The sequence below is a fragment of the Halichoeres trimaculatus genome, unplaced genomic scaffold (genome assembly GCF_033239565.1).
Source record: "Halichoeres trimaculatus isolate MK-OKI-2021-1 unplaced genomic scaffold, fHalTri1.1 fHalTri1_scaffold_19, whole genome shotgun sequence".
Taxonomy (NCBI): domain Eukaryota; kingdom Metazoa; phylum Chordata; class Actinopteri; order Labriformes; family Labridae; genus Halichoeres; species Halichoeres trimaculatus.
This window is the reverse complement of record NW_027437197.1, coordinates 13,587,141-13,613,946: the sequence shown is the minus strand read 5'-3', so window position 1 is coordinate 13,613,946 and position 26,806 is coordinate 13,587,141. Positions and strand designations below refer to the sequence as shown.

General features: G+C 41.8%; 1 protein-coding gene across 1 annotated transcript in view; it reads left to right on the top strand.

The window, feature by feature from the left end:
• kcnh3 (potassium voltage-gated channel, subfamily H (eag-related), member 3) overlaps positions 1-26,806 on the top strand; it is a 113,296-nt gene that overhangs the window by 62,084 nt on the left and 24,406 nt on the right. Inside the window, exons 2-7 of the mRNA XM_074694163.1 lie at positions 10,081-10,314; positions 14,426-14,560; positions 19,928-20,067; positions 21,563-21,821; positions 23,616-23,773; positions 24,173-24,374. Of these exons, the coding sequence (XP_074550264.1) occupies positions 10,081-10,314; positions 14,426-14,560; positions 19,928-20,067; positions 21,563-21,821; positions 23,616-23,773; positions 24,173-24,374 (1,128 nt within the window). The remainder of the gene's footprint in view (positions 1-10,080; positions 10,315-14,425; positions 14,561-19,927; positions 20,068-21,562; positions 21,822-23,615; positions 23,774-24,172; positions 24,375-26,806) is intronic.

The following is a 26,806-nucleotide window of genomic DNA, read 5'->3' as shown; positions in this document are numbered from 1 at the left end:
AATTCTGACAGGATTTATGAAACTGTTTGTATTTTTACATTTAAACTCTGTGTACGACCACAGGCCTTTTTTTTTTATTCCTAAGACTATTATACTGACTGTCCATCAAACATCTTTTATAACATGAAACTAAACTACCAAATAATGGAAACAGGACCTGGCATCTTTCCTGGAGGAAAAGAAGTTGAGTCTAAAGGGTTGTGGACCTCTGCAAAGTGACCAAAACTACCTGACACATGTGGTTATATCACCTGTACCTGCTTCTTGTCTCATCTCATCTCCACACGTCACATCAGGAGGGTCAGACTGCGACAAACAGGATGTTACTGACTACAGGTGTCACCTGAAGGAGCTGAAATGTAAATGATCGGAGATGTTTCCAGGGCAGATATCGATCCAATCAGAGGAAAGTAAACTGAGGCTGATTTGATTGACAGGAGGACCCTCAAGCAAGGCACTGATCCCCTGACCACACAGAGTATCCTATACTTATTCAGTCATGGTTTCAGAATGAAAAGACACTTAACTTCCACCTTCTTTGTCTCCTCATTCTCTTTTCTTCCTCTTCATCTTGCTCTTTTATTTCTTCATGATCCCCTCCCTCCTTTTTCTCTTTCTGTCTCCATAGTCTGCTCTTCTTCATTTCCTCTTCCTCTTTCTTGTTTGTTTTCCTCTTCTTCTGCTGTAACGTTTTCTCATTTGCTCACATCCGAGTGAGTAAGCTCATAAATATTGTTAAATACACAAATATCTTTTTGTTCTCAGCTGCATTTTTGCTTTCATCAGGAGTCAGCTGCTGTTTAATCCAATCGCAATTTTGGAGGGTGGAAGAATTAACCAATCACAGCTAAATCCTCCCTGTTAATCCAATCAAAGAGAAGCTCAGTCATCAATAACCCAATCACTTCTTACACACCCTGTCCCGTGCTGTAATACTCTCAAGTAGTTAGTGTGTGTGTGTGTGTGTGTGTGTGTGTGTGTGTGTGTGTGTGTGTGTGTGTGTGTGTGTGTGTGTGTGTGTGTGTGTGTGTGTGTGTGTGTGTGTGTGTGTGTGTGTGTGTGTGTTGGATTATTCATCAAGGCTGTTCAGCTGCCTCCAGGCGTGTTTACAGGATAGATCTCTCACCCATCCATCTCTACTTCTCCAGCAGCTCAAACACACAAACACCCGCTGGAAATTAATAATTAGTGTGGCAAATATCAACAATTTATAGCACACATAGCAAACACAGGTCCACTGCTTACTGATGGAAAAGGAGAGGAGAGGAGAGGAGAGGAGAGGAGAGGAGAGGAGAGGAGAGGAGAGGAGAGGAGAGGAGAGGAGAGGAGAGGAGAGGAGAGGAGAGGAGAGGAGAGGAGAGGAGTTAAGATGAACTCCGGGTCCTTTTTCAGAGACACATTTTCATTCACTATTTCAACTTTTAGCAGCAACTACTGAATATTCATCCAGATAACCAGGCTTTACTGTTTTCTTTCAGCGATATGAAGCTGTAATAGAAGCTGAGTTTCTTAAAATAAGCATTTCTTAAGTTTGCTGATAGAACAACATCATCATCTTAAGCAGGTCTGTCCTTCAAGGGGCTCCGAGGAGTTTGAAAGTGATCTTTAAAAAGGCTGCCTTCTAGATATATGCCTGATCATAACCCACACTTTGAATTTAGATTATCAGCACCAATTTTTGGCACTGGAGCCTAATTGTCAGACAAAAAAAAAGGACAGAAGAGCAGAAGAAAGCTAAAAGGGAGAGTAATACAGCCCGAGCTGAGGGCTAATTAGCCTTTAGCTCAGGCTATATCACTCTGTAACGCAGGGGCTAAACTGTTAGTGACAATGTTCATTCAAGCCCACATGCAGCAGTTATTTTGAAGTGGTCTGTTCAAACTTGAGAGTCTATCAATAAAACGAAGAGTGAGGTTACCCTACATTAGCTCTGCTTGGTAGATGACTGGCAGGACATAGCTAACCAGGATTTACTGATGTTTGAAATTACAGACATGTCTTAGAGCACTGGACTGCCATCTGTGCTAAATATAAACGGATACTAAACTGCTTACAAATGGACAATGTTTACTTGTTGTCAAGTTAGCCTACAGATATGTCGGAGCACCGGGCTGCCGATGTTGCTAACATGTAGCCAGCTTGATGTCAAGTTTCAAACCGTATTGCTATGTAATGTTAAGTCCCTTACCTCGGCGCGTTGAATCCAGTAAAAAGTTGTCTTGAACAAAGAAACTTTGTTTTAATTGATCTACATTTAATTCCAAAACAAACACATGCCTCACTAAAAGAAATTTACAACAGTGTGCGGTGACTCTGGGCCACAAGGTGGCGAGAGAGTGCAATTAAGAGGAGAAAAAAAACTACTTTCACAAAGTTTGTTTGTTAATAAATGGAGGCGAATCCATCATTTCTCATGCATTCAGGGAAGTCAGGAAATCTAAACGCTGATTGTCTTTGAGAATCAAAGGTTTGAACAGTTTGTTAGCTACTCGTGCATGCAGATATGTGTTTATAGTGATCACTCAGTGTCAGATTACCACTGAAGAGAGCCAGGACGATATAAGTCTCCTCTCGCTCCCTCTGCCCTTGAGGTTTCAGGCTCGATAAAATGTATCCCGCAGTGCCAGACGAATCAATCAAGTTGATCGTGTTGGCAGATTCATAGTCTGATCACGGTTAAACAAATGTTTTCTCTTCAAGTTCCAGTGTTTTGTGCATGTCTTCCTTCCTTCAATCACAAAGACTGAAGGAGTGTGTCTTGATAACACCCTCTTTACTCCTCATTTTAAGCCCTGCTCTGTCTGATCCACTGTGTTGTGAGCAGGGAGCACATTCAAACACATTTTATTACACATGCTGACATCAAAATGTTCCTTTTTGCTGGAGAGAGTTTTGATTAGTGTGCCAGAAAAAAAGAGCAGCTGATAAAGGGAGAGTGAGCACGCTGCAGAAACAGCTGAAGAGCACTTTCCTAATCATTTACTCTGACAGTTCAGACAGTGGAAGACCTATCAGAGCGAGCGGCAGAGTTGGTTTTATGTGATCTTATCTGAGCAAAAGATTGAGCTGTCATTTCCTGAGCCGCCCTGCTTGACTCTGGAGGCGCAGGGGGACGTCGGTTTGTCATTAATTACCTCTCATAACTGCAGTAAGAGCTGTTAACACGGGCCAGCGAACATTTAACGAGGAAAAAAACACTACGTCTGCTTTTTGAAATGCCACAGTCACAGTTTTCTTATTTTGCCTCATCACTTTGGCAGAAAACCATCCAGAAAGCTGTGTTGTGTGAAGTCTGAGAAAGAGGCTGCACTGACAGGACCGGAGAGGAAAGAGTGAGTGACAGCATGAAGGACGGACAGTAACAGCCAATCACTGACAATAACAGAAAGACAAAGAGGAAAAGAGTCATCAGGACTGTTAAGTACTGTCCCTTTAACTTCCTGCTGGGAAACTGAGATCAGTAGGGAGCTGAATATTGTTCAAAAGCTAAGGGATGGACTCATGTATTTAATAGGCATAGTAACATGTTGGTAGAGGCAAGGTCTTTCCCTCTGTATTTTTTAGAGTTTGATCTTAACTCTACAGGTACCCTGGGTGATTTGGCTGCAGGTTGAGCAGGTTGTGACCTGATTTATTATCCTGTGTTAATGGGTGCCACTGATGCTCAGAGAAGTTTAAGTTTCTGCCTCTTTACATGTTAGAACTCCCAACTAAAGAGTGCATACTTGAGGTTTTGAATATTTTTTCTATAGCACCTTGTGTCTGTGACCAGTTTCAAATTCTCTTCTCTACATGTGCCCCTCTCACTCACTTTGCTCATGTGCACCCCTTCCTTCCCTCCCTGCTCTACTGTGAGTGTTGTATTTTCACCTCTGCCAAGGAGGTTATGTTTTGGGAGAGTTTGCACAACCAAACTCAAAAAAGTACTGAATGGATCTTGATGAAATTTTCAGGAAATGTTCAAAATGGGATAAGGAAGAAGTGATTACATTTTGGAGGTGATCCGGATCACAGTCTGGATCCAGGATATTTTTTAAAGGATTCTTTATCATTGTGGGATAGGGACGTTTTTACCATTTGTGTATATACCTCCATGATAAATGGTCGGATTTCTTTGCAAAACAATAGAAGACAAGGTCACAATAATTTCTCACAGATATTAAAGTATGATCCAGATCCTGCCAATATTCTGAATACTGAGATCCGGTATATGAAATATGTACTGGGTCATCATAATTTTCAACACTGTCAGGTAACAAATTATCATGCAAATCTGCTTAAAGGGAGTATAACATTGAAGCAGGACTTAAGCGTTGCGTGACAATCACAATATGCTTGGCAGAGGTCTGCACTCTCTGAGCGCTTTTCGAGTTCGTATTTTGACACTAGTTTCTGACTCAAATCTCAAAAAGTTGTCTACAAAGGAGTGCAAAGATGATGCGATTTAACTTGTATTTCTCTAAACCCTGTTTTCAGGCGCTAAAGCTGTCCAAGCTAGAGATGCAGAGCCACCATCAGCATGCAAAGCAATCAGGGCCGTGGAGATATTTCTTCATCAATATTTCTTGTGTATGAATTCAGGGATCTTTTTTCCATGAAAGTATGTAATAATGCAGTACCTCATTGATTTGATAAAAAGTCACAGGACCAGCCAAACTAGGAAAAAGAGTGCAATTTTAAGTCCAGAAAATACAGCACCAGATCTTTTATCTATTAGATGCAGCTGGTTGTCTTCTTTGCTTCTCTCTGTATAAATTCTTCCTCCCTCTAAAAAGTCACATTAACATTTGTAAAGCCATCCGGGAACTTCATACTTCAGTTTCGTCTCACTCGAGTCCTGGCTGTGGTTGCACATGACAAACAAGAGTCTGCCAGATACAAACCCTCAGATGGTTTTGTGTCTGGGTATATTTGCAGGGGTGTAAATACCTGTCTGAACTCTGTGCTCTCTTGGTGAAAAGTCCAATTTCCTCCTGCAGAGGGTTGCACTTGATCCTGCTGAGCTGGCTGGCTGTTATCAGGGGGATCGTACAGGTCTCAAATCAACAAACATCCTCCTTGTTTCTGTTATTTTCAAGGTGAGTGAGTGCAGAGTCGAGGGCAGCAGAGACAGCGTCCTTGTATCTGCTGGAAGAGGATTCAGACTGGTTGGGGGTCTGACAGGGCTGCTGGGATATGGTCTTTGAAGTGCAGGAGAACCAGTTCCTCAAAGCACTTCATAACAATCACAGCGAGCGCCACGGTTCAGTTTGTGATGTGGGGGTAAGAGAGTGAACACCCAGAAAGAGCTGCATGCTTCAGCTTCTGCTATTGGTGAACTTTTAATCCCATCACACTCTCTCCCATGCACACACACAGGAAAAACACATAATTATAACACTAATCCACTAAGGTGCACACACAGCATCGCCCCAGTCTCTGAAAACCTCGACTCCATCCTTTCTGGGGAAATTCAAAGAAGTGATTTTTAGATGAATTCATATCACGCACATAAACCACTGCATATAAACCTGTGGTTTCAGGGCCAGTGTTTGTTCAGCTGCAGACGTTTCTGCATTTAAATGGTCAACATGCACATGGCAGCGGTAAGGATATAATTTGCAGTTATGTCACAGACAAACTGGTTGGTACAGATGACACAATCCTAGGAGCAGCAGAGTTCCTAGCCTTTGAACAGATTGGATGAGGCTGTATGCTCTTCTTCCCAGTAAACTCATGTTGTCATGAAGGGGGAGAACAATGATTGTTAAGGAGGAAAAGTCTAATGTTGGGGTTTCAAGTCAACTAGTTTTTAATGAAAGATGCAGAAAGAAAGGTTTGGTTAAAAAGCAACTCTGAAATGTAAATAGCTCATGCATTCCATATGGTGGTAGCATTACTGCTTACTGTTAGCTGTTGGTGTTTCATCTTCAGATGTTTGCACAAAGTATGCACTTCAGTACAACCATTCACAGCCATAGTCAGGGTCATGTTCATCTGTGTCCTTTCATTCATGTGCAGAGCCTTTGGCTGCATGTCCTACATGTTCTGTCACAATGATCCCCAACCTTTAGTCCAGTGCTGACTAGCTAAGAGATGACAGAGTCATCTCCCTGTTTTCACCCAGAGAGGGGGGTTGAGATAGATTCAGGGCCAATCCCAATTGTTGCTCTTCCCCCAAACCCTCTTGGCTTGTCTACCCCTCCCCTTCAAAACAGAGGGCCAAGTGGAAGGTGTGACAAGATGACCATAAGGCCATGTCCATGGTATTTCAAAAACCAATACCCCAGTGGGCAAAGCTGCTGATAAATGTGGTTTGAAGCATGCCAAACCCATATCTGGCAGTGTTTTCCAGATGTAAAACCTGTGTCAGCAAATTAGAACGAGCCCCGGTCATTCAGCTGTGACGTTTGAGAACCGAAAACTCTGTGTACCAGCGTCGACACCATACACAGTCTATGGTCGACACGAAATAAAGAAACTGGAGTTTCCCAAAATCCTTACTTTGGCCGGAGTTTTCAAGTAACATCGTTTTAGTGACATGAAGCAGCGGTTTCATGTGGATGACAGGCGTAAACGTATAAAAATATATGCCGTTTCCCAAATACCCGGCTAAGTGTGGACATGGCCTAAGAAACAAGATGCCACTCCATTTCTGCCCCTTGTCGCTGGCTGGCAGAGCGGCTGTTAACGTGGACTACCAGAGGATTGGATATCTGATATAAACAAGAGTATAATTATTTCCAGCAGTTCTGATACCATGGGAAATTTTTCATACCTCTAGCTTTCAAGTGAGGTCCCGAATTGTCTTGTTGTGTTTCAGTGGCTATACAGCTCTTCCCCTTTCTTTACCTTAGAGAACTGGGGTACAGTTGGGATTGGCCCTAAATTTCCTTAAAATACTGCATGTTTTAGCTACAGTTTTGTCCGAATGTGTCTCCAAACAGAACTTTCACAGTGCTGATGAGATCAGTCTGGGACCCATTTAAGCCTGAGGTTGATTTCTTGACCCTGTGACAGGTAGTTTTGGTGTTGTGCCCTGTAAAGTAGTCTGAATGAGTCCCTCAGGTGTTGCTAAGGCCTGTGGTTTCTAAGGATACAAAAGGCGGCAGATACATCATTTTATTTTCCTTTCTCTCAGAGCTAACCAAACTCTGCAGTCTTCTCCTCACTGAGACACACTGGATTAAAGGTAAATCAAACAGTAGACTTCAGTGTTGTTTCATTCTGAAATCCTGAAAACCTTTTCCATCTCAGACTTGTTGAAATCAAATCATCCAGAGTCAAAAACAAGCTCTTGTAGAAATGACCTGAAGGATGTAGAGGTCCTCGGCTGCAGAGAGGAAGATATCAGCTGAATAAAAGTCAGTTCTCGGTGAGTTATGGGCCAGCTCCTCATTGCTGTGGCATCAGAGTTTGCATGAAATATGTTTTGTACAGAATCCAGGTAGCTGCAAAGTCTGAGAGGGATTAATAATTCAGACTTTTTCCAGCAGCAGAGGGGCTAGAGCTCTGCAGACTGTGAGTGTGTGCAGCCCATCAAAGTGCTGTTATTATCATCTCTTAGGCAGCTCAGGAGGACTTTATCATGTATTAGGAAGTTTGAACTGCAAATTAATACCTTAAATATTAATACTGATCATACTGGTAGAGGTGGAGAGGGAGGTAGTGCTTCTGTAGTGTGGATAATAGCTTCTTGAAAGAGGTTAGTTTCATTCTGTAACTAGTTTCATGCTGCCAGGTTGGTTAAAAGTGTCTTCATACGATCTCAAGTCACAGGACACAAGGAGAAAGCATTCACCCAACCAAACTTGAATGTTGTCTGCAATAAGACAAGACAGTAACACTGATCTCAATCTGGAAAGCTTCGGCAGGTGTTAGAGAACAACAGGTTGTCTCTGTAATCCTTCAGGAGCTCTGACCTGTGAGCTGTTTCCGAGCAGTATTCAGACTCCGGGTACAGACAGGCTTCAGGGTTTCCCTCAGGATGAAGGGTGAGGAAGTGTGATGGCCTGTGGGAACGCTAAGCAGGGTCGTCTTCACTCTTGTTTTGTTTTTGTTGATGTCACTAAACATCTCTGCTGTTTCCAACCCCAGGGAAAGGAAGAGAAAGGATGTGCGTAAGTATCAGACGTACAGGGGCAATTAGCTAATGAGAGGGCTGATTTTGTGTTGTGATTGACTGCTGATAGTCTGAGGAGACACACACACAAACATGCTCTAACACACACACACACACACACACACTTTGATGCCCTATTTAGAGCAGACTCAGTCACAGAAACATGTATCCTTCTCTCTTTTCTCAACGATTTGGTAAATTGTGTGTGTGCACACTTGATATAGAGCTGTCTCCCTCACACACACACACACACACACACCTCACGCATCAGCCATGAAATATTAAACACAGTGGTCTCGAGGGCCCTCAGAGTTGATGGATCAATGAGAACGCCTGAGCACAGGGTAATAAAAAGTCCATTTTGCAGTGTTCACACATCTACATGCCCTAGGCTATTAACTGAGAATACTCGGGCGAAGTTGACACTCAAACACCCACACACTTGCAGAAACACACACACACTTACACACACAGACACACAGACTAATACACACCCCCATCCATCTTATGCTAATCACTGTTCAGTAGCGTGTGAGTGTAGCTGTCGTGTTTGTAGAGCGTATAAATGGAGCATCATGTTCCTGCAGGTACATGAGATGGTTTCGCTTTGCAGTGAAGATGTGCTTTAGCTTCATGAATTAATGACACCTGCTACATTTCCTGGTGCTTCCTGGCCATGTTTACGTCTCACGATCAATTCTTGTTACTGATCTGATGCAGAGTCCTCACTGCGTGGAAACCAGCAGCTGTGTTTCCAGGAGTTTCTCTCTCAAAGTGGGGATGTTTCATGAGCATTTTTCCCCACAAAGATGTCAGAAAAATGGGCTCAGATGAGAGAACAATCAATGCAAATGTTTGTTTTTAATAATGAATGATTCATTTTGCGCAGTGAAGTCGCAACCAATCATCAGACTAAGGTTTGTGTTTCTGTGAGGCTTTCTTCATCTTTTGTCTTGGTTCTGGGGAGGAAGCTGAAAGTGTAGTTGATCATGGGACAATGGATTTTGTTAAAGGGGCTGTGAGGAGTTTGAAAGTGATCTTGAAAAAGTCTTTCGTTCACACTTTGAAATTAGATTATCATCGCCAATACTGCTGGTTGCAGATTATTTGAAATTGCTACTTTTTAGCTTGCAGTTCGGGTCGACCAGGTTCAGTTTGATTTACAGCACGTCTAGGTCTCTATGACAACACCACACCAGCTGACAAAGCTTAGTAGAGAGAAGAGATAAAACAGATATCTGTGTTTTTGTCTGCTGATTAATTATGTAGTGATGGTGGACACAGGAGCCAAACTGTCAGATAAAAAAGACAGAAGAGCAGAGAAAAGCTAAACAAGAGAGTGATATCACCCCAGGCTAATTAGCCTTTAGCTCAGGCTATAACACAAGGGCTAAACTGTTAGTGACAATGTTCATTCCAACCCACATGCAGCAGTTATTCTGCAGTGGTCTGTTCAACCTTGAGAGTCTATCAATAAAATGAAGAGTGAGGTTACGTTAGCTCTGCTTGGTAGATGACTGGCAAGACATAGCTAACCAGGATTCACTAGCATTATACAAACCAACTTGTCTTAGAGCACTGGGCTGCCAGTTGTGCTAAATATAAATGGCTATTAAACTACTTACAAATGGACAGTGTTTACTTGTTGTCACGTTAGCATACAGATGGCTACATCGGAGCACCAGGCTGCTGATAGCGCTACATATAGCTGGCTACAATGTATGCTTGATGTCACGTTTTAAACCATATCCCAACGTTACTGTACTGATAAATACCTTACCTAAAGTAATTTATTACAGTGTGGGAAGACTCCAGGCCACAAGGTGGCGACGGAGTGCAATCATAACAGATCTTCCTCATGGCATCTTTAATATCAAAGAAACTTTCATGAAAAAACATAGAATGATCTTTACCTTCAGTGCTGATTTCCTAACTGAAATCATTGATCTATTTTTTTCTTTTCTCTCCTCTCCTTCCAGATAGCAACTTTGTCCTGGGAAACGCCCAGGTGCAGTCTCTCTACCCAATCGTCTACTGCTCTGATGGCTTCTGTGAGCTCACAGGTTATGCCCGGGCAGAGCTCATGCAGAAGAGCTGTGCGTGTCACTTCTTGTACGGCCCCGAGACGAGCGACCGGCTGACGGCTCAGATCCAAGGAGCTCTGGACGAGAGGAGGGAGTTCAAGACCGAGCTGGTCTTTTACAAGAAGGAAGGTGAGACTGCTCCAGCTTAAGCTGTTTGATATTTGCTTCATGAAGACCAGAGGGGTATCGTGAACTTTGTGGTTCATTTAGTGGAAAAAACAAATCAATATTTTCTCTGACATTCTACACCATGCAGCTCACACATGTGCATCTGTAAATGAGGAGCTCTCCTCTCTTTGTACAGTTTCCAGGCTACAGAAAATAATTTGATTCAGCTCAATTTAAAATATTATCTGTTAATGGAGCCACATGGGTGTTTTCAAACTGAATCTTAATTGAGTGAAATGAAAATAGAAAATTAGTGGAGGGGCATTTGGGCCTGGCATGAAGAGAGAAAATTAGTGGGAGGATTTTTTTTTTAAATTGATTTAGAGAAGAGGAATTGCCCTGAATGAATACAACTTTGACTCAAACCTAAAATGTAAAAGCAAAAGTCCCCCTCTTTGATTTTATACTAGGTCATCTTACTGTGAGAGATTTAGAAAAGGTCACACAAAAACAAAACTTCTGCTGTAGCTAACAGAACAGATTTTACAGTTCCCATCCTCACCTTAGGCCCAGAAGAGCTTTCACACCGACAGTTTGTAAATCAGGTTTAATAAATTTCTGATGTGGATTTCTGAGGAAGCTTTGCATTGCCTTTCTTTTTCTTTCACTCCTTGAAGCCGCCCAGAACAATCACAGCCTGATCTATTGGTCGCTGTGCCGAGCCCTCCAGCTGCCCGGGGTTAAAGGCTGTCGGTTAAAGGCTTTCCTCAGCGGTTGTGAGACAAAAAACTCAGTAACAAATCTCAGACAGGGTGAGACCGATGCTCCTGACAGGAATGAATCAACTCACCCCTGAACTTTCAGCCTGTTTGTTCACAGAAGATTTTATTCTCACTTTCTGCCTTCACTGGGAGTGAGAATGTCCTCTACAGCTCAGCTGACTGCGGTGGTGTTCATGTAAAGGCATGTTATATATGAGTTACTGGGCCTTGCATGTATTAAAGGAAGCCATGTCTCTTTAATGTGCAGAGTCAAAGGAGCTTTCATCTTCCTGCAGCTTCCTCACGTGTTTCAGCACAAACCAAGCCGCTGAAAACTCAAACTGTCAGACATGAAGGAGTGATTTTAAAAAAGGAAGATAATACATCCAGCTCCGTAAACAAGCCATTAGGCTGAGAATGAATTTAAGGGAGAAGGGATGAAATGTGGGTGTCTGGGAAAGATGCAGGGAAGCGAAAAATCTGGAGAAAGATTGTTGAGTAAGAAGGCGAAAAATCTCTACTCATTTATTCTCTCTATCAATAATTGATCAACGAATAAATGAAAGCTGTGATACGTGATGAAAGGGAGAAAGATGGCCGAGGAGGCTGAAAGAAAAGGGTCCATGCACAATCAAGAAAATAAAAGGGGTGAGGGTCGTGTTGAGATGGAGGAGACAGACACCAGGAGACTTGGACACATCTGCTCCTCTGAGATATGAGCCAATAACAAAGAGAAACAGAGGCTTATAAAGGCCCTCTCCTCACAAACACACACAAGTGACAAATTAGAACTGTTTCAGGCTTTTATCAGCTCCCCAGGAGCTCACATTAGCATTTTAACTTTCCTCCAGAGGAGCAGGAAGAAGAACAAACACATTTATATCCAGTCCCTTCAGTCGCATCATCACAGCTATCTCATCAGAGCCAGGGGCATGGCTTTGAAAACATATCTTACCGACCGAGTACACACCCGTAACGGATTCAAACGGGCAGGTGAATACACAGGAAAGACTGAGACTCAATTCACAACATTTCACAATTTTGAAGTGTGTAGAAATTAGAAGACGCTCCCAAAATGTGAGCTGATTATTCACATGAATGCAGGAATGAGAAGTTGAGGAAAGATTTGATAAATTTTTAGATTAGAAAGATGAGAAGATGAGATGATTACAATGAGACTGAGCTGGACATCACTACAGCAAGAGAGTATTAAAAAATGTGATTGCTGATATTTGAGTGTAGAGTCTAGAAATGTAGTCTGCAGAAGTTACTGAAGCCCTGTACACTTAAAGACAGCTTTCAGAAATCTAATGTCTGCTGTGTGACGCTTTTCTAAGAAGATCTAGCAAGCTAAACCTGAAACTCTGTTCAACTAAAAGGATTTTTGTTTTGTATGTTCTGCTTTTGGTGTTTTTATTTTAGATAATTTAAAAGAAGATGATGCAAAGTTAAAAAAATATCAGTCTTTATGCAGATGATGTTTTTCTGTTGAATGTATGGTAAACTCTCCTTCTCGTCATGTGTCTGAACAGGAGACGATGTGTTCTGTTGATGCAGCTCCTGTTTCCATCGTGTTACAGTCAAACAGGGACATTCTCAGCATGCTTTATGTTTTTAGAGATGTGATCCTCCCTCTTGTTTAAATGTATTATTTACCTGCATGATCCCCTGATGGGAATTAGTCTCAGAGCAGCAGGAACACAATGTTTGTACAAAACTTGTCCCCAAAAGAGTCATTCAGAGACAGGTGAGCAGCAGAAACCTGAGCGGGTTGTTTCAGACGGATTTCATGATTTTATTCAGCAGAGAGCAGGAGCTCTGCTGCAAGACCTTACTTTAAGGACAAAGCCACCATTTTCCAACAAGTTTCTTGTTCTCCACCAACCCGAGAAAAGAACAATTACTGGAGTTTTCAGGAACCATCACCTAGCACCACTTCAGTGTGATATCTAACACACCTTTGTGCTGTGGAGCTCTACTCGGGGTCACAGTGGGATTCATTTCAGGACTTTCATACCTCAGGCAGGACACAGACTCTAGCTTGAGCCGGAGATGCATGAGGTTGTATAGATTTACTACTCCTGCAGTGAACTACCCAGCTATTTTTCAACACCTTGTGATTCAGTGTATTTCTCTAAAACATCATAAAATAAGTGTCACTTTAGGGTTGAGACCAGGATGGGCCGTAGTTTGGGAAAAATAGAAATCAGAGGGCTGGTTGTTGCTCGTGGCTCCTACAAATGGGTCTTTAATCGTCTGTTATTATGACTGATGTTTTTATGTCCCTCTTAATGATCATTGAGACCAAACTATGAGCCCTGCCCACAGGAAAATCTCCCTGTTTCGCCCGATTAGCCACTCCTTTAATGATTCATTTGTAGTTAAAAACGTATTAAAAATACATCATGAGCAAAGCAAAAATGAGGTGACATCTTCCCTCTGTAATCATAAACAGGAGCCGTATTTTACCCTGAGTCATTCCTACAGACACTGTCTTAACCAGTGGGCACCGATCAGATCAATCTTTAATATTCTATATGATGGTTTTCCCTGTGATGAAATGTTTACTGCAGTGAAATCATTTTAACCACTTATCCCAAACACACAGACACCATCTGAAGGATCTCTTGTGTGTGTTTTCTATGAGTTGCAGCATCGCCTTCGGGAGCTTCACAATGACCCTATATGTTGTGTAATCTCCTGCTCTGCACTGCATCTCCTCACATGGGATCTGCTGCAGGAAGCTCTGCAGGCACAGACAGTGGAGGAGAAGCAGCTTTTGAAGCAGCTGTGAATGAATCTGGTCTCATTACAGCTGCAGGCAGCGAGTTCTCCAGAGTGAAGTCACACATGGAGAACTTCTGAGAAAATAATAACCCCTCCAGTGGTCAGAGGGATCATTTTTAATGCATGACGTAAAAAAAAGAAAAGAAAAAAACCTTCACTGACGCATGCAGCAGTCAGTTCATGCAATTGTCCGTCATCTATGATGCAGTTTCATTTTTGATTGTCTCATTTGAAATCCAAGAGGGGTTTCAGCAATAAACACAACATGCACACGACTCTAAAAATCAACTCAAGCTGATGTTTTTACCCTAAAATAATATGTCATGGTGATGGTGATGCCCCTTTGCATACATAGACTTCTGCAGACCATGCACAGGTTATATAAAGATGTGTGCATGGGTCTATTTTTTTCTTGACCTTGCACCTGATTGGCTTTGTAGGTGCAGCTACAGCCCTAACTCCATGTATAAATCAACTACTGAAATGAAACGCATCAAAAATTGTTTCCTTAATTTCTTCAGTAGCATAGCACACGTTGATGTTTATTGGAAAAAAACACTCTGACTCTCTTTGTCTGACTTTAGGTACACAGTTCTGGTGTCTACTGGACATTGTACCCATCAAGAATGAAAAAGGCGAGGTTGTTCTGTTCCTTGTGTCCCACAAAGACATCACGGACAAGAAGAAGGACCAGGACCCGGAGCAGGGACCTGAAACAGGTGAGTTACAAGCTGCTTACACTCCTTATGATGGTTGAATTGCAGTGCATTTGTGTCAGTGTGCCTTTGGAAATGTTTAACCAACCAACCAACTTTGAAGGAATGAATGACTTTATTTAGTTCATGTAGATGACAGCTTCAACAGTGAGCAATACAAATAAATGATAATAATCAAAAAAAAGAAAACAAGACAATCGCTTTCTAAATTTCTCAGTTTACATGAGCAAAAGGATAGTTGGATGAAGTATAAACTTATTTAATCTAACCAAACTATCTTTATTCATAAGGCACTTAAAAACAACAACAGCTGTGAACAAAGTGCTGTACAGATAGCCAATGTAAAGAATGATAAAGCAGATAGAAAAACAGACACAAAAGAAAACTTTTTAAAACCAAATTAAAGAAAGGAAGATCAGACAAAGGGACTTAGTTTTGCTGAGGTTTAAAGCTAAGGAATAAATTGGGGTTTAAGATGCATTTTAAAAGTGGACAGTGAAGGGGCCTTATTAATGTTCAAGTGCAGATTATTCCACAATTGGAGGGCCGCACCAGAGAAAGCCCTGTTCCGTCTGAACTTCTCTTTGGACCTCAGTACCTGCAGGAACAGCTGGTTGGCTGACCTGAGGGGCCGAGAGGGTGAGTAGGGGTGAAGAAACTCAGAAAGGTGAAGCGAGGCGACACGATTTAAACATTTAAAGACAAACACAATAATTTTAAAACTATGAATAAACTATGAATAAATCTCTGCAGTGTCCTATGTCGGGAAAAAGCTCTGACACCCCCTATAACGCTAATGCATGAGCTGCCACACCAAAGATAAATGTATGAAAGGCAGCAGATGTGTTCATAAGTAGGGTACGGTAGAGGTTAGAGATCAGGGACTGGATTATCTGAGAGGACACCTAGCAGTTCCCACCTGTCGCTCATTCAACAGCTCTGTCATTGTTTCTGTGTACTTTAAACATCATTTAAATTACCTTTCACTGCTGCAGAGTAGGACTGTGTTAAACCTCTCAGTTGCTTTAGCAAACCTTAATTAATCACAGATTAATAACTGACAACACTGTTTTTCCTCCGTGTTTTCCTGCTGTGTAACTCTCACCCTGACTGAAGAGTTGAGCGTCAGTCTGATCCCTGCATTAACATTAATGACTGCCTCTATTCAAGGCATGTATGCCTTTAAGAGCATGTGAGCCATGCTGGTTCTATCTAATACACAGAGATGTTATCATGTAAATTCATAAACGGAGGATTCAGAATGTATATAACCAGTGTGTATGAGTTAGCTAGAGGCAGTCAGAGAGTTAATTATGTTGACAATATGCAAAGTGTAGTGTTTTGCACACAATTGCTAAAGTGTTCTCCACTTATCACAGAATGTAACTCCCAGAATGCAACACCTGCAGGATCAAACAGTCCATCCTGTCATTATATGATCATTGTCACCTGTTAATCTTCTATAACATCTGTAAACTAAAACACGGCGCTGAAAATCTGATGGCTACATTTTCCTCCTTCACTTCCTGATGAGATGTTCCTAGTGTGTCTGTTTCTTCCTGTTAAAAGACTTCAAGATCCTCATTGAAGGATCAGAACATAGAAAATCTTGATCTCTGCTCAAAATTCTGCATTTAACATTTCCTACTTCTGCAGAAACCATCCTGAAAGCTCTGAATACACAGTTATTACTGATTTAGATCTGACGTTTTAACTTGAAAATCCTGTTTCCAACCCAAGCTGAGGTTACCACAGAGCTGGTGGATGGAGGCCATTTAAAAAGATGGAGGGAAAGAGTTTAATCAAAGCTCTCAAGATGAAGTGTTTTAATTTTTAGTTCTTGTGGACCTGCTTTCAAAGCGGCCTAAGAGAGCATACCTGCGTGAAACCACTGACCTAATTTTCATCCTCCTGGTCGGACTCCCGATTGGCTGAATATCTCATCACCTTACAGCTGGAGCTGGCCTGATTTAATTAACTCAGATCATTTTTTTACAAGTCCCAAAGTTCTGGTTGCTGCAGATTATTTAACATGCAGGAAAGGAAAACGTGGAGAAAGCAACAAACACAAAGGAAGGAAAGGAGGAAAGCAAAGACTTTGACATTTACAGGGTGACGAATTGACACACAATCACACTTAACTGCATGCCCTGCTCGGTGGGACACTGCTGACGACTGAGCCGCTCACTTCTGGCACTTAGCTCAGCGTGATTCACCTTTCTGAAAGAGAGAATGGGTTATTGAGAAGGAAATAGGCTGACTTTAAACTGGCAGGAAAAAGCTGGGAACAAACTTCAGGAGGCACGGAAATCACTGCCTGTATCCAAAGTAGTTAGTTCTGATATTCAGCTTTAAAGACAGACGCAAGCTGCTGTATGCTTCAAGCTGCTCACACACACTTTGTTCATCGGCTGCATTGATATTTCACAATATATGGCCAGCCTGTTTTCCCTGGCTGCAAACTTGGGCTCCTCTGGAGAACATCAGTAAAAGCTTAATGAGACCTAGAGGCCGGTGAATCCCATCTCCTCAACCCCAAACCAATAAACTGCATATCGAGCGGATAACAGAGTAAATGTTACTGTGCCAACACATGAATCAAGAACAAGGAGATAAACAGGGGGAATTCAAGCTGCACTTACAGGAGGACAGGTTAAAGTGAGGGAGACTCTTACAGAAACAGGGAGTGTTTGGCAGCTCTGCATCAGAAGAATAAAAAAGGTTCTTTTCGTCTTGAGATGTGACACATAAACATCTGAATTAAGAATAGAAGAATAGAACTTTATTTTCATTGTAACAAGTACAACAAAATTGAAGTCACAGCAGCAATCAAGAAAACAAAAGTAAGAAAGTGTATAGAAAGTGTAAAAAGGTCCATAAGAAAATAGATGATGACAGCTTGTCATCATTCTCCAGTTCAGCCAGCCTCCACCTCCACAGGGTCCAGGACTGAGCTTCTTCAGTCATGCTCCATCTCTGTCTCCTGGATCCTGTCTGCTCACAGCAGGTGAAGCTCTTCCAATGTGGCGTTGGTGTCTGATGTTTGCTCCGTTAACCATGTCTGTGAATAGCATGTTGCTACTCTGCCCTCTGGTACTCCCTCTGTTGCTGGGTTAGCATGGCTAGCTTGTCCATCTTATTGGAGATAGATCTTAAGTTCCCAATAACCATGGATGAACAGACAGGTCCATGTCGTCACTTCTTAGCTCACACCTGAGAACCAGTACGTCGTCCTCACCTTCTTCTCCTCACCTTGTAGGAAGACATCAGGCCTTACACCAGTTAGCATTGACATGCTACAGGCTGCTAACAGCTGAGTTCACATGTAAACAATGCAGCCATGGTTACATGTAGGATCTCCAGACAAACACAGGAGAAAAAGTAGTAAAAAATATCACTGAAGCCACAAAAAGTTTGGTGTCCATGACCAACAATGAACCATATAAAGTGATGATCCACTCCAGATACAAAGATTACAAAAAAGAGACGAAAAAATTACAAGAAACGGACAAAGAAGAGAGAGCTGCTGCAAAAGGCAGCCATAGCCAACAAGACAGCGCCTAGCAACTTTTTACTGGGGAGATGCACCCCAGTAAAAAAAAAAACTGTCATCTGAAAAGTGTTTTTGTCTTATTTCAGAAAAAAAAAATCTTTTCAGACTTGATATGAGCCACTTTCACTTGACAGGTCCAGAAAGTGTCTTGTTCCAAGTTATTTAAAGACAAAAAAGACATCTGAATGGCTTGTATTAAGTAAATAAAAAATCTGCCAATAGAACAAGAAAACAATTTTTTTGTATGAAGACATTATTCTAGTTACAAGCAAATTTTTCAGCAGATTTCTCTTGTTCCATTTGCAGATTTTTTTTACTTGTGACAAGCAACTCGGACCTCATTTTTTTCTTTAAACAACTTTAAATGAGAGATTTTTTTCTGGACTGATGAGTTGAATATGGCTCATATCGAGTATTATAAGACATTTTACTCAATATAAGACAAAAATACTTGATAAGATTTCAATTTTTTGCTTTGTAGGACCGCTTTCTCCTCTGACTCTTTGATCATCAGCAGGACGTATGTCATGTACCAGAGGTTATCAGACGTGATAATCATTGATCATCTTAATCACTGATCACTGATCACTGATCAGTTTTTGACAGAAGAACTTCACGATGAGAGCGTCTGCAAACGTACGTGTATAGAAACACAAAATGTAGTTCAAACATGGGCAGCACCCACTTTAAGTGAGCTTCCTTTATGAAGACTTTGACTTATTGCTGACAAATTCAACAGGTTAGGCCTCCTGCTTGATTGATTCGTCCACCGCTGAGAAAAAGACAGAGCCACACAGTTCCAGTGAACCCGCCCTGAACGAGAGGAACAAATCAAATTTACCGGCTGAGAATGAAAATGATTCGGTTACAGGGGTGGGTGTTTGCCAAGCATGACATCATATTATGGCCAGACAGAGGAATAATCAGGACAGGAAATGTAAAATGGAAATGAAGCCAAGAGGAAAGATTTTCTGTCTCGATGGTAGATAAAAGAAAATCTCTCTCAGTTCTTCTGAGGCCTCCGTATGATCAATTTGTGCCTGTTCTCTCCACTTGCATTCCCACTTGGTACCTCACCTGATCTTATCTCTCAGGTTTTCCATAAATTAAAAGAAGAGACACAACATGAGAGATTCATTGGAGAAGAGCAGCCATTGTTAGCAATTGTGCTCTTTAAACAGGGATTTGGATCCCAGCCCAGATTATGAAATTCCCCATAAAGAGCTCCTGGTGTAGTCAATAAAAGCCCACAAAGGCAGACAGCAGGTCAATATCATATCAAATATTTACTCACAGACCTGAGCAGCATGTCTACAACAGAAAGCAGAGTTGGAACAGTGGAGGTGCGGTCAGGGGAACGGGGATTCAACGCTAAACAAGCTAGCAAAGAAAGAGATCCACGTGAGTCTGCTGAGGACAGACGGGGTCATGGGAGAGATTGAGCTTGAAGAGGAAAGATGGTTTATGATGTTTTGCAAATTGTATCCATCCATATTTTGTCTCTCCAGACTGAGAAAGAAACCGCATCTGCAAGAATCAAGTTAAGTTACACATGAGCAACAGCAAACGTTAGCATCTGTATGAAACATGGACATCATGATAAAGAAGTTAGACACTAAGGCATAAACTCACAAGGAGAGTTAACCGAGGGAATAAACTGACTGAGAAGTAGACTAGACTTCTTTCTTATGAAAATGCCCCCCTGCTGGACATTGGGAATAATGCAGATGTTTGTCGCATCCTCATTGGGTTTCCTCCCTCAGACCTTTTCCATATTTCTCTAGGCTGTGTCACATCTTGTTCCTTCTCCCCCACAGATGAAGAAACCGGTCTGGAAGTGCATCAGGTCACTCGGCCTCCAGGATTCAACGCCAACCGCCGCCGCAGCAGAGCCGTCCTCTACCATCTGTCCGGACACCTGCAGAAACAAGACAAGAGCAAGCTCAAGATCAACAATGTGAGTCCCTTTTGCACCTGTTTTCACCCAAAAATCAATACACACAGCTTAAATAACACATTTTATGGGATATCTTTGGAATAATACGATGTTCAGCTGCCAAACAGGACCCAAACTCCCTCTTGTGTGATCATTACTTTTACTTCTGAGGCTGTTTCATTGATCTTCGTCACAGAGAGGAGGATAAATTTCTTCCGAAGGACAAATAAAAAAACGAGCCAAACTTTAAATCCCCTGCAGGTTTTTCCAACAACAATACATCCTTTTGGAAGACGTTTCCAGATTCTTCAAAGCCTCTTTCATCAAGGTGGAATAAAAAGTTGAAAACTAGTTTCTGTAATTGTTTCCCAGGTTGGTTTCCTGACCAAACAGAAACATTCAGACTCCAGAGAGGAGAGAAAGAAAAAAAAGTTACATGATCTATTTTCTTTGTGTGACTTATCTGTATTAACAGGTTCCCCACTGCAACATCTCTACAGAAGGCTGGCTGCGAATATCACTTTTCAGAGGCTAACAGTGCCAGTATTAAACAACATGGAGAAAACTATGTTGAGGTTTTGTGAGGTCTTGTAGCTTAATAACTCATCTTTTAGTTATTGCTTTTACACACCCTTCACCCCCTTTCAACCACAGCAAAGTCACAGTAAAGTCAACAGAGAGCTACAGCCTGACTGTCGTTTGTGTTTTCTGAACGTATGTTTCCCTAACTTTCCTCTCAGACCACAAAGAGCTCAGGAGTTGGATTCAAAAGACAGCGTCCGCTAAGCGCTGAGGTTCTTGTTTGTTCACCGTTCTGCAGGCTGCAGCACACAGAGCGGCTCACACACACCAACAGATGCTGTGAAGGTTATCAGGAGTGTAATCACTTCTGTTTGACTTTGAGGCCACACAGCTCTGTGTTTTGCTGATGTCAGGGATAAAACAAACATGCAGATTCATGCAGCCTGCAGGTGTGAAGCCCACTCATGAAGAGATCACTTAGAGGATCATGATGGTTGGCTTTATTTGCTCAAACTAGGAATGACTTAAAAGATGAATAAAAACACAAGTGAGGTAGTTTTACCTTCAACCTTTTAAATATATGTCTGCTTGAATTAGTCTTCACTTTGCTGTCTAGTAGTGAAGTTTTTCTGCAGAAAGAGAAAAGCTTATTATGATAAGTGGTGACTGACAGAGGGCAACGCAACCTCTGGATTAATGAGGATGTAAAACTCTGGCCTTATATGATGCTGTCATTGAGCACAGATATCTTGACAGTTTTTTTCCTGCAGTTAGTTTCAAAAGCAAGTTGCTGACTGCTCTCTCTGAAGGTTTACACACTGTTATTCAACCTGACTTGAAGTGGAGCGCTACTACATCCTGGAGGACCTTGGGATCTGAAATAGAACTGATGCTTCCCTCCTGTGAAGCCTGAATAGGATCAGTAAAGTGCTGCTCTGAGAGAGGCATAAAGAGAGAGCGCTGTTAACTCTTTTCCCCCTGTCGTTTAATCCAGAACATGTTTGGGGAGAAGCCTCCCATCCCGGAGTACAAGGTAGCAGCCATTCAGAAGTCTCGTTTTATCCTGCTCCACTACGGGACCTTCAAGGCTGGCTGGGATTGGTTGATCCTCCTGGCGACGTTCTACGTGGCCGTCACAGTGCCCTACAACGTGTGTTTCACCGTGGTGGGAGGGCGGGATGAAGGGAGCAGCAGCGCCCCACGAAGCCCACCCAGTGTCAGCGACATCCTCGTGGAGATCCTGTTCATTTTAGGTGAGAAAGAAAGATGTTCTGTCTTTATTTTTGACTAAATGGTGCAGAAAGCTCTCTAACATCGCTCTGTCCTGCAGCCACAAAAAAGTTGAAACATCCACTTTTTATTACTTTATTATTATTATTGAATAAGCTGACTGATCAAAGCAGCAGGAAAGCAGAGATCTGAGTGGTGGATTTAAAGAAAGAAATATCCTGTAATTTTGTCAAATGCTTAGATAACTCAATCAGAAATATGAAGGACTGCATCGCAGTTTTGCTCCTCCAGACTCAAATAAACTCCTGAGGTGATCACAAACCCTTTCCTTTCCCCTTGAGACTGTTGGACTTTGTGTGAAAGTTTTTTTTTTCTTTACCAGACACCAGTGAGAGCTTCATAAATTATCCAAACTTAATGGTTGTAAAAGTTGGCTGAGTAATTAAAACAGCTTGTATCTCAGAGGCTCATCAGTCTTGATAAAAAGTTTGTTTGGAAGTTTTTAATTGTGCACACACTTCAGTGAGAGGATATGAGGCATTTACAACATCACATTTTATCTCATGTTCAGTCATTTCCTGCTTAACAACAGATCTCGCTGCACTGACCGTCTGTCTGTCTGACTGATTGAGTCTTTAACAGAAAGTTTGAGTTCACAGGAAAGATTGAGCACGCCCTCCATCAATGAACTTGTGCAATGAAATTACACGAGACACTTGCAGTTAAACGTCCGACTCCTGTCAGTCAATATCTCATTTGTTAGAACTAATGGAGTCGCCCGTTCATCAATACATCCACAGAGCCAACAAGGGTGAATGGAAATGTGCAATCAGGCTTCCCATTGCTCTTTTATTTCTGTTAATAAGCTTCTTTCAATACATTAGTGACATCCTAAAGACTCTGTTGGACATTTATTAGCACTGAACAGCAGAGGCAGACTGACCACACAGGGGAGCTTTGTAATGTGATTTAACAAAACTGACTAACTTTAGTTCTTTGAAGACAAATCTGACTCATATCAGCACACTTTAGAGGTTAAATAACATGCGGTATTGGAGACCTTACTTTCACTGGTTTTCTGTCAGGGGAGCAATTTGATGCAGATATCTTTCTTGCAACATTTTCCAACACTTCATGGGGGATTTATAGAAGCTTCCAGCCAGGGGGGGATATCTTACCCTTCCTTGTGTCTAGATATTCAGTAGAACTAAACCAAAAGAGAGTCATCTCTGGGAACTAAACATGTGAAGCTGGAAGGGGAGTGTCTGGTTAGATCAGTATGAAAAATGATGCTGAGCTCCTGGGGGCTCCCACCTGCAGGAGTTAGGATGTATTTTTCATCACTTTAAACTTTGTAATTGAACGTCTTTGGTCATACAAATGATTATGCAAAGCTGACAAAGTGCATGCCCTGAGGGTTTCTTTAACTATTTATTGTTTTGGTTTTGTAATATATCAAGAAAAAGGAAATCATTAACTTCCTGGAAGAAATTAAATGAATCTACAGTTTAAACTGACCTTTGGAAATGGGTATGAAGTCATTTTCAAGCAGCACCCTCCAGGGTCCAAAAGACTTTTAGTTCTCTGATTTCTCAGCCAAAGAAAGGACAAAGATTTTGTGTCATTGAAGAATGTCCTCAATCAAGTTCAGCTGATTCTTTAAACCAGGAGGCGAGTTTAGGACTCTTACGTGATCCTGCGAATGTTATTCTGGATGTTTTTCATTAACATGTACCCCAAGTTTGTCATCGCTCCTCCGCTGCCCTGTGCTATATTCTTGCTTTGTCAGCTTCTGCTCTCTCTGTCGTCCTCTGCAGACATTGTGCTGAACTTTCGAACCACCTTTGTGAGCACATCGGGTCAGGTCGTGTACGACGCCCGCTCCATCTGCGTTCACTACGTCACCACCTGGCTCTTTGTCGACCTCATCGCTGCCCTGCCCTTTGACCTGCTATATGCTTTTAACGTCAGTGTGGTGAGTTTCCTCAGCTCATATTTTCACTCACAACAAGAGCAAATAGAATGTGACGAATTAACGTGAGGACAATTAGGTTTTCGTTCATCAGTTTTCATCTCCTGAATTCATGCTGCACACTAACACAGCGCTGGCACTCAGTCAAACCGCACAAAGAAGGAATTAATGCATAATGTCACAGGCTCCCTTGTGACTTTATTAGAGCCACATTTCATCAAAATTGAAGCTCATCAAACAACCAAATGGCGCAGAGCCAGTCTGCACATTCTGCAGGACTCATTAGTTTGTGTTTTCAGCATTTTAAACTGCAGCTTAATGTCAACACAGCCATGCTACATGAGTAGAAGAAGAAAACATCTGCAGAGGTTGACCCTGTGTGTTGATGTGTCTCTGTTTCAGTATTTTGGGGTTCATCTGTTAAAGACGGTTCGGCTGCTGCGGTTGCTGCGGCTGCTGCAAAAGTTGGAGCGGTACTCTCAGTACAGCGCTGTGGTTCTCACGCTGCTGATGTCCATGTTTGCTCTGCTGGCTCACTGGATGGCCTGCGTTTGGTACTTTATCGGTCGGAGGGAGCTAGAGAGTCCTGGCTCCTGGGAAATAGGTAGGTACATAACCCTTTTAACAATAACTCGAAGTGCGCAGCGCTTTCGAAAGACATCACTGGTTTAAGTCTGATTTCACCTGAACTGAAGGAACAATGTAAGACTGTAAGAAAGGGACATTGTACTCTAGGAGGAAATTTTTTGTCTCTGCATCTATTGTTGTTTTGTGTTCAATGTTAAGGAAAAAATAAAAAGGTGTCCAACTCTCTGAAGTTAAAAATAAAATGCCCAGTTTTTCTTTTAAAGGACAAAAGTCTTTACCATAGATTCTCTGTCCAATCTTCAATCCTAAAAACAACTTTAATAAGTTCACTTGTTGCCATGTTGGTGATTTAAATGCCCCCTTTGGGTATCTGCAGTAAACTGTTTATTCCTTTGGTCTAAATTTAGTTCCTGAAGCAGCTTTATTGTCCATTTATTCTGAGAGGAGAGCTTTTAACAGCTTTGAATTCCACTCAAGTTTATAACTGTCACTCTGTGTTCACTAAATATCCCTCCAGTGCCAGACAGCAGAATTTCATTTGGGCAAATTGACCAAATCCACAGTGTCACAGTTGGAAAAGATTGGGAACTTTATTGCTTCTCTCAATTATACTCTTCGCTCCGTCCTAGGGAAATGATTTTAGGGATCCCAAATGAACACTGAATGGCTTCTTATCTGAATGCAACCTCACTTTGAAGAAGACTCTTGTGAGATTGGCAGATTTTTGTATTAGAGTGGAGCATAATTTGACTTTAAATATTTGCGCAGCCTCCTTTCTAATCTTTTTAAAATCACAGACCTGACATGACACATTTCTTACCTCTGCAGAGTGATGTCTGTAATTTAGAAAAATGGCCCCTGCGTGTCTGAGTTTTCAGCAGGACCACTGCTTTTGAAAAGACTCGGCTTTGTTGATTTTCCACAATCATCGCTCAGTGGGGGATCTCGGATCCTGCAGGCGAAATGAAACCCTGGAACACAATCTGATAAAGTTGTTAGCACGAACGGAGAGGCAGTTTCAGCAGAAGCTACCTCTAATCCTTTTGACTGTGATCTGGGGCAAAGAGAAGCCTTTTTGTTTTATTTTATTCCATCAAAGCATCAAAAAATACACACTGATGAGGATTGTTAGTAAAAACTTGGGTGTGCATTTTATGCCCTCCCAGGGACACCAGACAAGATGTAGCTCCTGTTGAATCTCCCTCCCTCCTCCTCTCTGTCTCTCCCACTGTCTCATTGATCCGTACCTGCCTCCTGATCATTATCCTCTCTGCAAACTACATAATGACAGACAGTATCAATGTAGTCGTTTCATATCTGCAGCCTTTGGGTTTACTGTTCAGACTGACAAGAGACTCCAGGAGACAACAAAGACCAGTCTGCTGTCTGACCTTTCTGTGACACAAACATGGGTCTGATATCAGCTTCACCTCTCCATCTGTCTGTCTCTTTCTTTGCTGTTACCTGGGAGAGGTGGAGTTTTATATCCACAGGAATATCAATAATTCAAGGGCAGTGGAGCTGGAGCTTCAGCTGTAGTCCTTATGGATCAGACGCCACCTGAAGCACAGACTCATGTGCGTGCTAGAGTCCAGTATAGTTAAAGAAGAAAGAAAAAAAACAAAAACAGAGTGTATGGAACAACACGTGCTGTAGGTGTAATGAAAACGAACCATTGAAAAACCGTAGACAGAAGCAAATAAATCATACACTATCACCTGAACTATGGACAGAGGCAAAGAAATCAAGATGTTTGATCATCACCATGAACAGAGACAGATGAATCAAACATTATCATCAGGACCATAGACAGAGTCAAAAATTGTATGTAGTTTAAGCAGCACCATGGCTGGAGGCAGTGAAATATACGGTATACCAGCAATTATCACACCCATGAACACAGACAAAGGAATTGTACTTTATCATCAGCACCATGAACAGAGGAAAATGAATCACTTAGTTTGAGAAGCATTATAGATGAAGAGAAAGGAATCATACAGTATACCACCAATTTTCAGATCCATGGACAGAGATGGTGGAATCATACATTATGATCAGCACCATGGACAGAGGCAAAAGAATCATGCCGTTTGATCAGCACCATGAACAGAAGCAGGGAAATTATGCATAACACCATTTATTTTCATCACCATGGACAGGGGAAAAGGAATCATACAGTATACCCCCATTTATCTGAAACATGGACAGAGACAGGGGAATCGTACATTATGATCAGCACAAGAGGAAGAAGCAAAAGAGTCGTGTAGTTTGATCGGCATCATGGAGGGAGGCAGAGGATTCATACAACAAAGCATTAATTATTAGCACCTTAGACAGAATCAAGAAAATTTTACAATGTTATCAGCACCATGGACAGATGAGAAAAATCATGTAGTTTATGCAGCACTATCAACACAGAAGAGGAATCCTGCAGTATAGAGGGATTAT